Source organism: Carcharodon carcharias, chromosome 4, assembly GCF_017639515.1.
Source record: "Carcharodon carcharias isolate sCarCar2 chromosome 4, sCarCar2.pri, whole genome shotgun sequence".
Taxonomy (NCBI): domain Eukaryota; kingdom Metazoa; phylum Chordata; class Chondrichthyes; order Lamniformes; family Lamnidae; genus Carcharodon; species Carcharodon carcharias.
This window is the reverse complement of record NC_054470.1, coordinates 171,467,865-171,480,128: the sequence shown is the minus strand read 5'-3', so window position 1 is coordinate 171,480,128 and position 12,264 is coordinate 171,467,865. Positions and strand designations below refer to the sequence as shown.

Here is a 12,264-nt window from a genome sequence, read left to right as displayed (position 1 = left end):
GAACATCTCTATTAAATCCTCTTCTAACCATCTCTGCTGTAAAGAAAACAACCCCAGCTTCTATTGTCTCTCCAAACAAATGAAGTCCTCATCCCAGATATTTCCTGGTCTGGCCTTTGTTATTCACCTATATGCCTGCCACCCAATATCCAGTTCTACAGCCTACATTGACTCACCACCAAGTGTTCCTTGGCATTCCTTGCTGTCTTTTGGAGATTTATTTAGGTTCAGTTGTTTAGGTTCAATCCCTGGTCTGTGCTGAATAAAAGGCGATCTTGAAGTCACAAATATAGTTTTGAATATAGCTAGCACATTGCCTTCCTAGTTCTTGACTCAGATTTAGAAGTATCAGTATTTATTTTTAAAAAGAAACAAAGTTTGAGCATTTGGTGGCTACAACATTCTGATCATTGTTAGTCCTTTTTATTTAATGCTCTGATTTGTTTTCACACATGGTGGCTTGTAGCACCTCACTGATTGAATACGCACTCTCATTGATGGAAGATAATGCTTAGTTTCCTGTAGACGATTTCATTGCATTGACCATTTTTAAATAACTGATTGTTCTGTTGAAATCTCTGTGCAAACATATAGAAAGGAAAAAAAAACACCTTGCAGTGCTGCTCGTGAATTCATAAAGCCTGGACAGACTGTTAGTTACCAATTGGTTTGGATTTTCTTTTATTCATTTGTGGGATGTGGACCATGCTGGCAAGGCCAGCGTTTATTGCCCAACCCCAACTGCCCTTTTTCAGAGGGCATTTAAGAGTCAATCACATTGCTGTAGGTCTGGAGTCACATGTAGGCCAGATTTCCTTCCCTAAAGAGCATTAACAAACCAGATAGGTTTTTATGGCAATCGGCAATGGTTTCATGGTCAACACCAGACCTTTAATTCCAGATTTTGATTGAATTCAAATTTCACCATCTGCCTTGGTGGAATTCAGACCCAGGCCCCAGAGCATTTCCCTGGGTTTCTGGATTACTAGTCAATGACAATACCACCACGCTGCTGCCCTTCCATTTAGATGTAGTTGAGTTGCAGTTGCTTTGTGTGGGAGTTCTATTGTGGGGGGGCGTTGTTGTGCGTGAAGGGCAGGTTCCTCACAATATACTTGTTAGGCTCAGAGTTTTGACAAGATATCCAACATAAAGCTTTAAAAAAATTACCTGATGGTGATTGTGAATCCCAAGCTCTGGTTTACACTCTCCTTCAGTTTGTGTCACGCTGTGCACAGTAGGAAGTCAGCTGATCACGAAGTGTACCATTCAATTCACCACTGATTTATTTTACAAGTTGTTTCTTGGCTAATAAGGGCAAACAGGCAATCAGTTTATAACAAAAAACTGCTGAAATAAAAATAGGAAATACTGCAAATACAGAACAAAAAGAGTCAGTGGCTATAATGAAAAAGACTGTTTTGTGCCATTCATCAGAACCCGAGGCTAAAAGATAGCAAGTACATTAGCACCATTAGGAAAAAATACAGAGAATCTGGAGGGGGAGGGAAGAGAATCAGCTGATAATGGGAATCACTGAAAATAGATTGAGTGATCTACAAACTACTTGATAATAATTGCTAGATGGTATGAAACATCATCAGTGCAGAGTTAAGTAATGTACATATAATTAGTTTAAAGGGTTAGTTTAAATTGGGGACCCACTGTTAAATCAAGATGTAACTGCTGTGTTAAGAAAGACCTTTCAGTAAATCCCGCACTTAAGTTTGATTTGGGCTTGTCCCTGTGATGTGTGTGTATATCAGAGAAAATGAACTGCTTATTTACAGCTCATGAATTCAAAACAGAGAGGAAATTCCACCTCTGTTCTGCGAGAGCTGGCATTTCAGTGTGATTGACAGGTCAGGCATCTCTTGGTGGCTGTGGACAAAAATGGAGTTAGTTCTCTTCAGTCATATGTCCTGGCTATGTTACCTGCTGTTAGCATGTGATGATCAGGTCAGACAACTCATAGTGACTGCAGACATTTAGACATAGTGCCCTTTCAGTTGGAATTAAGGAGATGAGAGAGCCATGTATTTTCTTGGCTACACGCTAGCTACAGGAGATGCATAAATTGTAGCACATGAAACAAATTGAGATGGCAAGGGCTTATTCACAACTGTGCCATTTTGGGAAAAGGCATTATTTTTGCACTTGCATTGACTTCCAAAAATGTTGTGCACCCTGACAGAGAAAAGGAGCCATGTGGAGGTTAGACACTTCCCCACCGAGGAACAGTGAGAAACAAAATAAGAGCCCAAGATACCTGGATTGCAATATGAGGAATTGTCTTTAGCTAGAATTATAAAGACCTGAAAACGGGTTGTACCCAAGTATAGAACATGTTCAAAGATAAAAGCAAAATACTGCAGATGCTGGAAATCTGAAACAAAAACAAAAATTGCTGGAAAAACTCAGCAGGTCTGACAGCATCTGTGGAGAGGAAGACAAAGTCCTCTCTGTCTTCCTCTCCACAGATGCTGTCAGACCTGCTGAGTTTTTCCAGCAATTTTTGTTTTTGTTATAGAATATGTTTCATGAAAAAAAAGATAGAATGGAATTATATGTTATTATTACCTAGTAATTAGCAGATCACTCAATCTATTTTCAAACGTTGCAGTGATTCCCATTATCTGCTGATTCTCTTCCCTCCCCCCTCCAGATTCTCTATTTTTTTCCTAATGGTGCTAATGTACTTGCTATCTTTTAGCCTTGGGTTCTGATGAATGGCACAAAACAGTCTTTTTCTTTATAGCCACTGACTTTTTTGTTCTGTATTTGCAGTATTTCCTATTTTTATTTCAGCAGTTTTTTGTTCTAAACTAATTGCCCGTTTGCCCTTATTAGCCAAGAAACAACATGTAAAATAAATCAGTGGTGAATTGAATGTCCTAAGGTACACTTTGCGATCAGCTGACTTCCTACTGTGCACAGTGTGACACAAACTGAAGGAGAGTGTGAACCAGAGTTTGGGATTCACGATCACCATCAGGTAATTTTTTAAAAACATAATGTTGCATATTTCGCCAAAACTCTGAGCCTAAGAATGATCTAAAGAATTACAATTGCAGAAACAGAGCCTTAATGCACTGATTTTCAAGCTGCACAAGTCGCCTTCATGTTTTTGATGGGAGCATATCCATTGTAAATCCACAAATTCTCCAATAGATTCCCTTGCTTCAGGCTAACTGGATAACTCTTTAAAAGTCTGTTAAGAACTTCAAAGCAGACTAATCAAGTAAGGCACAAATTTAATAAAGGCCCTAACGAAGTGCAATAACGGGGCACAAATTATTTAATGCGCTTTTTATGAATTTGTAATGACCTGGAAATAAAGTGTGAACAAAACTAGCAGGTGCATTCGCAGAGCACAAGCTCTTGATGTACAGCAGAGTCTAGGAACCTCCAGTTATTTAAATTGCCCTGATGCAGTTTAGCCACTGAATTTAATTAAAGCTTGTATAATGCCTGTTTCCTATTTCCTATCAACTACCTACCCTTCCCCCGCAACCAATCCCATTTGTAATTTCCAGGAAGTTTTAATAATCAATTCATTATTTATTTACATGCTAAGTTGAAATATAACATATGAAATTAAAGAACACAGGGAAATGGAGCTGTATATATTCCAACTATAAAACATGGATCATGCTGAGCTTGATAAGTTGCCTGGGGAATGCCTGCATTAAATCACAATATCTGAAATAATATTAGTGTTTTATGAAGATGAATTATTTTGGAATGTCTTTGCTGGTATTATTTGATCATATTTGTTTTGATGGGGTTTTCATCTAGAACAGGTTTTCAGACAGAACATTTCAGTGCACGAACAATTCCTTCAAAAGGTATTTGATTCCCCTCTTTTTCTCTCTTCCCCGACATACTCCCCACAGCCTGAGCTCCGTTATCAGAGGGCAAGTGCTGACTGCAGATGGAACACCCCTCATTGGAGTAAACGTGTCCTTTCTACATTACCCACAATATGGCTACACCATCACACGCCAGGATGGAATGTGAGTTTTTGCTGGTAGAAATAAAATGCAGCTTGCGCGTGATTTAACTCCGTGAGGCAGTAATCAGGTATCGCACCTAAGTAGAATAGCAACATGTTTTGCATTCAAATACCAATTTGTAGTTGTTCCATGATCCAGGTGCGCTTCAAGTTCAGTTATCCTGTTTGCAATTGCGTGACTCCATCAAATGATATTTGGATGGAGGCTTGGACAAGTTTCATCTCGGAATGGGAACAGGATATGTTCAATGCTGTGATTGTGATTTTCAGAGTGTTACTGCCCCACAGAGAATATGGAAATCAGCTTACAGTGTACATACAGTCTATTGCCGAAGAAACCTATTGAAATTCCGCCTCTGCATTGTCCTGTTTCGTAGGAACATAGAACCTAGGAGCAGGATTAGGCCATCTGACCCTTCAAACCCGCTCTTCTATTCAATAAGATCATGGCTGATCCGATTGTGGTCTCAACTGCACTTTCGTGTCTGCCCTCCCTAACCCTTTGATTCCCTTGTCCATCAAAAATCTGTCTAACTTAGCTTTGAATAAAATCAATGACCCAGCCTCCACTGCATTCTGGGTAAGCAAATTCATCAGACAAATAACCCCTGAGAGAAAAAAAATCTCATCTCCGTCTTAAAATGGGAGACTTCTTATTTTTCAAGTGTGTCCCCTGGTTCTTGTCTCCACCACAAGAGGAAACATCCTTCCCTATCCACCCTATCAAGTGCCCTCAGGATCTTGTATGTTTCAATAAGGTCACTTTTCATTCTTCTAAACTCCAATGGGTGTGGCCCAACCTTCTCAACCTTTCTTCATAAGATAAGACCTTAATTCCTGGAATGAGTCACATAAACCTTCTCTGAACTGCTTCTAACGTAATTATATCCTCTTCTAAATAAGGAGACCAAAACTGTACACAGTATTCTAGATGTGGTCTCTCCATACAGCTGCAGTAAAACATCCTTACTTTTATATCTCATTCCCTTGCAATAAAAATGAAAATTCAATTTGCCTTCCTAATCACGTGCTGTACCTGCTAATGATTCATGACATACCTATTCACGGCAGCAAGTCTGACAGGACTTTGAATTAAACACTTAACACGTATGGTCCCCGCTCAGCTGATGAATCAGTGCTCTTCCATGTTGAACACCACTTGGAAGCACTGAGGGTGGCAAGGGTGCAGAATGTACCCTGGGTTGGGTTATTTCAATGTCAATCACCAAGAGAGGCTCAGTAGCGCCAGTAAAGTCCAAGCTGGCCGAGCCCGAAAGGACATAGCTGCTAGACTGGGTATGTGGCAGTTGTTGAGGGAACCGACAAGAGGCAAAAACATACTTTACCTCATCCTCACTAACCTGCCTGCCGCAGATGCATCTGTCCATGACGTATCAATAGGGGTGACCACAGTACTCGTGGAGACAAAGTCGAATCTTCACATTGGGGATATGTTCCATCATGCTGTGTGGCACCACCAACGTGCTAAATGGGATAGATTTTGAACAAATCTAGCAACACAAGCCTGGGCAACCATGAGAAGTAGTGGAACTGTACTCAGCCACAATCTGTAACCTCATGGCCCTACCACTCTACCATTACCACTAAGCCAGGGGATCAACCCTAGTTCAATGAAGAGTGCAAGGGGGCATGGTAGGAGCAGCACCAGGCATACCGAAAAAATGATGAAGCTACAACACAGGACTACTTGCGTTCCAAACAGCATAAGCAGTAAGTGATAGAGCTAAGCGATTCCACAACCAACAGATCAGATCTAAGTTCTGTAGTCCTGCCACATCCAGTGGTGAATGGTGGTGGGCAGTTAAACAACTCACTGGAGGAGGAGGTTCCACAAATATTCCTATCCCATCCTCAATGTAGGGCGAGCCCAGCACATCAGTGCAAAAGACAAGGCTGAAGCATTTGCTACAATCTTCAGCCAGAAGTGTCAAGTGGATGACCCATCTCGGCTTCCTCCAGAGGACCCCAGCTCGTAGATGCCAGTCTTCAGCCAATTCGATTCACTCCACATGATACCAAGAAACTGCTGAAGGCACTGGATACAGCAAAGGCTATGGGCCCAGACAATATTTCAACAATAGTACTGAAGACTTGTACTCCAGAATTTGCCACGCCCCTAGCCAAGCTGTTCCAGTACAGCTACAATACTGGCATCTACTCGGCTATCTGGAAAATTGTCCAGTACACAAAAAGCAGGAGAAATCCAACCTGGCCAATTAACCATCCCATCAATCTACTCTCCATCATCAGTAAAGTAATGGTAGGGGTCATGAACAGTGCTATCAAGCGGCACTTGCTTAGCTATAACCTGCTCACTGATGCCCAATTTTGATTCTGCCAGGGCCACTCAGCAGCTGACCTCATTACAGCCTTGGTTCAAACATGGACAAAAGAGCTGAACTCTCGAGGTGAGGTGAGAGTGACTGGCCTTGTCATCAAGGCCGCATTTGACAGAGTGTGGCATCAAGGACCCCTAGCAAAACTGAGGTCAGTGGGAATCAGAGGGATAATTCTCCACTGTTTAAAGTCATAGCTAGCACAAAGGAAGTTGGTTGTGGTTGTTGGAGATCAGTCATCTCAGCTCCAGGACATCACTGCAGGAGTTCTTCAGGGTAGTGTCCTCGGCTCAACCACCTTCAGTTGTTTCATCAGTGACCTTCCTTCCATCATAAGGTCAGAAGTGTGGATGTTCGCTGATGATTGCACAATTTTCAGCACCATTTGCAACTCCTCAGATACTGAAGCAGTCCATGTCCAAATGCAGCAAGACCTGGACAATATCCAGGCTTGGGCTGCCAAGTGGCAAGGAACATTCGCACCACACAAGGGGCATGTAATGATAATCTCCAACAAGAGAACACCTAACCATCATCCCTTGATGTTCAATAGCATTACCTTCTCTGAATCCCCCACTATCAACTTCCTAGGGGTTACCATTGATCAGAAACTGAACTGGACCAGCCATATAAATACAATGGCTAGAAGAGCAGGTCAGAGGCTAGGAATCATGTGACGAGTAACCCACCTCCTGACTCCCCAGAGCCTGCCCACCACCTACAAGGCACAAGTCAGGCACTTGCCTGGATGCTTGCAGCTCCCACAACACTCAAGAAGTTTGACTTCGCCCAGGACAAAGCAGCCCGCTTGATTGGCACCACATCCACAAACATTCACTCCCTCCACCACCGACGCATAGTAGCAGCAGCATGTACCATCTACAAGATGCACTGCAGGAATTTGCCAAGGCTCCATCGACAGCACCTTCCAAACCCACAGCCACTACCATCTAGAATGACAAGGGCAGCAGATAGATGGGAACACCACCAGCTGGAAGTTCCCCTCCAAGCCACACAACATCCTGACTTGGAAATATATTGCCATTTCTTCACTGGCGCTTGGTCAAAATCCTGGAACTCCCTTCCCAACAGCACTGTGGGTGTACCTACACCACATGGACTGCAGCGGTTCAAGAAGGCAGCTCACCACCACCTTCTCAAGGGCAATTAGGGAAGGGCAATATATGCTGGCCCAGCCAGTGAAGCCCACATCCCATGAATAGATAAGAAAGATCAATTTCTCAGTTGTTAAAATTGGATATTAGCCCAAATGTAAGAGTTTTTAAGTTGCACCATTGTGTAAAATTAGACCAAAAGAATAAGTTAATAGCACTTACTCCTTTTAGTAGCTCAAAACAGATTTAAGTCACTGACTATGTTTTATTATTTCAACGTTATTTTCTAAATTCTTCAGTAAAAAGAGAAATAATTACTTTAAAAGTCATAAGCCAGTCAGCATCTGAAAGACGAAGATCAGTTGATATTGAAGAACACAGGGAGCTGTATATATTCCAACTATAAAACATGGATCATGTTGAGCTTGATATGTTATCATTAAATGTAATGTGAGAAAAATCTTTTTCACACGACGAGTGGTTTGGGTCTTGAATGCACAGCCTGGAAGTGTGGTGGAGGCAGGTTCAATCAAGGCATTCAAAAGGGCATTGGATGATTATTTGCCTATTAGAAATGTGCAGGGCAATGACATTAAGTCACAATGCTCATTTGGAGAGCCAGTGTAGACATGATGGGCCAAATGGCTTCCTTCTGTGCCATTAAAATTCTGTGATTCTGTGAAATCACAATATCTGAAATACTATTAGAGTTTTATAAATGTAGTGTTTGATAGTTTTGTTTTTCCTGTTGCCTTCTCCATGGCAACGCCTCAGCCAATCAGAGTCGACTTGTCAACCCATTTGAGACCCTTTTCTCCTGTCGTATAAATTGTTGTGATTGTTTGAAATTTGGCAGTCTTGCATTTGTCCCGTTGAGTGCAAGATGAAAAGCTTCGGCAACATGCCTCTCTTTTCAAGTTCTCTCCTACCAAATGACTAGCTGATAAATGACTGGTGATTAAACTTATGATTAAAGGCACTTCAACCACTCACTCAAATAGTAACAAAAATAGTAATTATATTAGCATGACTGTTCCGTTCTAGCATTTATGGCTTTTCTTTATGCCTCTGCCATTGAAACGATTATTTAACTTTTCAGTGCTGTCTGCAGTCATTTCTCTTTTGCAATGATCAAAACATGTCCCCCTTTAGGCCACTGATGCAATGTCCCATAATTAAGCAATCACACACATCAACATTGGCCCCCTGGAGCCTGTTCTGCCCTTCAGATAGATTATGGTTTACCTTAACGCTATTTACCTACTTTTGCTCCCTATCTTTTAATACCCTTCCCTAAAGAAAATCTACCTCAGTTCTGAACTTTTTAATTGACCTAACCTCAACAGCTTTTCGAGGGAGAGAGTTCCAGATTTCCACTGCTTTTTGGGTGAAGAAGCATCTCCTGAATCACTTAATTCTAATTTTAAAGTTCTGACCCCTTGTCCTGAACTCTGCTTGTCATGCTTGCCCCACCAAATTCTTGCATCGTCTTCAAGTGCCATTTATTTGATCTAATTTGTAGCCTTCATCCTTACAGATGGTGCTTTAATTGTGCTGAACCCACAGTAAAATGCCCATCTGCCTCTGAATAGGAACAAGTAAGGTTAAGACTTCATGTGGAAACCTGCTCTGAGCTCTAACAGAGTCTCTGTCTGAAATGTAAATTTGTTTTGCTTTGATTTCTGATTTCCAGCATTTGCAACATTCCCTTTTCACATCAAAATATTGATCCTATTTCACTTGCATCTTGTGTAACTGAAGAACAAATTAGGACAAAGGATCAGACAGTCCTAACAAAAAGATGTCTCCCGATTCACTGGCATGCTCACCCGGACTTCCCCAGAGACAGAGGTTTCTGGAGGGTGGGAGAGAGATCCAGGTGTACAGCGCTTAGTGGCCAAACAAATATGTAGTGGCCATCTGGAAAAGGGAGAAAATCAGATTGAAGAACTTCCCCTGATGGCACAATGAGTTTACACCGCTATTTACTGACCCTAAGGAGACAGGGCAAACTCTGGAGCTGCTGAACAAAGCTCACAAAGCTGCATTCATTATTCCGGGAAGGTGGTAATAAATCTTCTACTTGAATCACTGCATTCCTTGAACTGAAGGTGCACTCGTGATGGTGTGGGTAGGAAATTCCATGATTTTGACCCAGTGATGATGAAGGAACATTCATATATGTCCAACCGCTGTGAGTTTGAAGAGAACTCGGAGGTGAAAACAAATAAGGAAAAAGCCCTGTAGCAGTAATAGGTGCTTAAAACAAAGATTTCCTGTTATGTTTTAGTTGCTAAGATTGCAGGGTGATCCCATATTCTCATATTCTGTGATCCCATATGGGAACTTTGTGCACAAGGAATACAGAGTAGAAGGTTATGTCAATGCCTACTCTGACACCTACTCTGGTCTCAGGTTGAATTTTTGGTTTGTAAGCCTGAGGCAATTAATTGACATCATAAAGGCAGAAGACAAAAAGAGGCGACCAGAGATGTGACATTGCAACTTAAGTGGGTTACACTAGAGGAAGCTACTTGAGCTGTCCATCATGACAGGAAGGCTATTATTCATCTGCTGCTGAAACCTCATTCATGCTTTCAATATCTCTACATTTGTTTATTCTAAAGCACTGCTGGCTGATTTCCTATGTTCCACTCACTGTGAACTTGCAATCACCTGACTTGTACCCATTCAGTTATTACCCCTGTACTTGCTAACCTACATTGGCTCCCAATTAAGCAATGTCTTGATTTTAACATTCTCATCTTTACTTTCCCTCCATGACCTATCCCTCCTTATTTCTGTAACCTTCTCTAACATTACAACCCTCCAACATATCTGTGCTCCTTTAATTCTGGCCTCTTGAGCATCTCAATTTTAATCACACTGCCACTGGTGACTGAGCCTTCAGCTACCTAGGGGCTAAGCTTTGGAATTCCCTCTCCAAACCTTTTTACCTCCCTACTTCTCTTTCTTTCTTTAAGATGCTCCTTAAAATTTACCTCTTTAACCAAGCTTTAGGCCATCTTCCCTAATATATCCTTATGTGGCTCGATGTCAAGTCTTGTTTAATAATGCCCCTCTGATGCACCTTGGAGTGTTTTATTGGATTAGAGGCTCTATATAAAGATAGGCTGTTGTACTGCCCTTCTGAGACAATAAGATGAGCAGCCAGGATGATTTTAGGCATCGCGTATCTAAATTTGTAGGTCAATAATTGTTAATTTTATGAATTATGACCGGTCTGTTTATTAAAAAGCATTCAAGTTAACCTAATTGAAAGATTTTTAAGATCGAGAGGGAGGCAAAGAACAATATGGTGTTCTAATTCTTTATCCTGTGCAAAATCATTTCCCTCCCTTCAGCTTTCTCACCATTTCTTCTATCACAGCATTACTTATACAGGTATGGGTTTTCCAGGTGCTTAACTTCTTTGTGTACAATGCCCAGCAGGGCATGTGAGAGCTGAGATGGTGTGTTAGCAGGCTTTTGACCACAGGAAGAATCAGCTTCTGAGCCCAATACTGTCCTCACTAGATGCTCACTTTAAAGCAGGAGTGGCTAGGAACTTTAACCAAAAACCCCACACAGCGCTCTCTGCCAACCTACAGGTGCTGAGCAAAAACAGAAACAAAAATACCTGGAAAAACTCAGCAGGTCTGGCAGCATCGGCGGAGAAGAGTACAGTTGATGTTCCGAGTCCTTCAACAGAACTAAGTAAAATTAGGAAAGGGGTGAAATATAAGCTGATTTAAGGTGGGGGGGGGGGGTGGTTTTTTGATACAAGCAGCCAGTGATAGGAGGAGATAACCAAAAGCTGTCACAGACAAAAGAACAAAGAGGTGTTGAAGGTGGTCATATTATCTAAAGGAATGTGCTAATTAAGAGTATAAGACTGGACAGATAAGGTACAGATAGCTCTAGTGGGGGTGGGGGAGTACTAAAAGATAGAAATAAACAATGGTGGAAATACATTTAAAATTAGTGGAAATAGGTGGGAAAAGAAAAAAATCTATATAAATTATTGGAAAAAACAAAAAGGAGCGGGAAGAAACGGGGAAGGGGATGGGGATGGAGGAGAGAGTTCAAGATCTAAAATTGTTGAACTCAATATTCAGTCCGGAAGGCTGTAAAGTGCCTAGTCGGAAGATGAGGTGCTGTTCCTCCAGCTTGCGTTGAGCTTCAATGGAACAATGCAGCAAGCCAAGGACAGACATGTGGGCAAGAGAGCAGGGTGGAGTGTTAAAATGGCAATTGACAGGGAGGTTTGGGTCATTCTTGCGGACAGATCAAAGGTGTTCTGCAAAGCGGTCACCCAGTCTGCGTTTGGTCTTTCCAATGGAGAGGAAACCGCATTGGGAGCAGCAAATGCAGTAGACTAAGTTGGGGGAAGTGCAACTAAAATGCTGCTTCACTTGAAAGGAGACACTTTCTTCCCCATTTCTTCCCCCTCTTTGTTTTTTCCAATAATTTATATAGATTTTTTCTTTTCCCACCGATTACCACTAATTTCAAATGTATTTCCACCATTGTTTATTTCTACCTGTTAGTATTCCCCCACCCCCACTAGAGCTATCTGTACCTTATCTGTCCTGGCTTATACTCTTAATTAGCACATTCCTTTAGATAATATCACCACCTTCAACACCTCTTTGTTCTTTTGTCTGTGACAGCTTTTGGTTATCTCCTCCTATCACTGGCTGCTTGTCCCAAAAAACCACCCTGCTCCCCCCTTAATCCAGCTTATATTTCACCCCTTTCCTAATTTTACTTAGTT

The 12,264-nt window shown here is 41.6% G+C and overlaps 1 protein-coding gene across 4 annotated transcripts in view; it reads left to right on the top strand.

Annotated features, from left to right (window-relative positions):
• The window catches only part of tenm3 (teneurin transmembrane protein 3), a 584,772-nt gene that overhangs the window by 493,192 nt on the left and 79,316 nt on the right, over positions 1-12,264 (top strand). For all 4 annotated transcript variants that reach the window (XM_041186060.1, XM_041186059.1, XM_041186063.1 and 1 more), the window contains one exon: positions 3,897-4,016. In XM_041186060.1, coding sequence (XP_041041994.1) covers positions 3,897-4,016 — 120 coding nt within the window. The remainder of the gene's footprint in view (positions 1-3,896; positions 4,017-12,264) is intronic.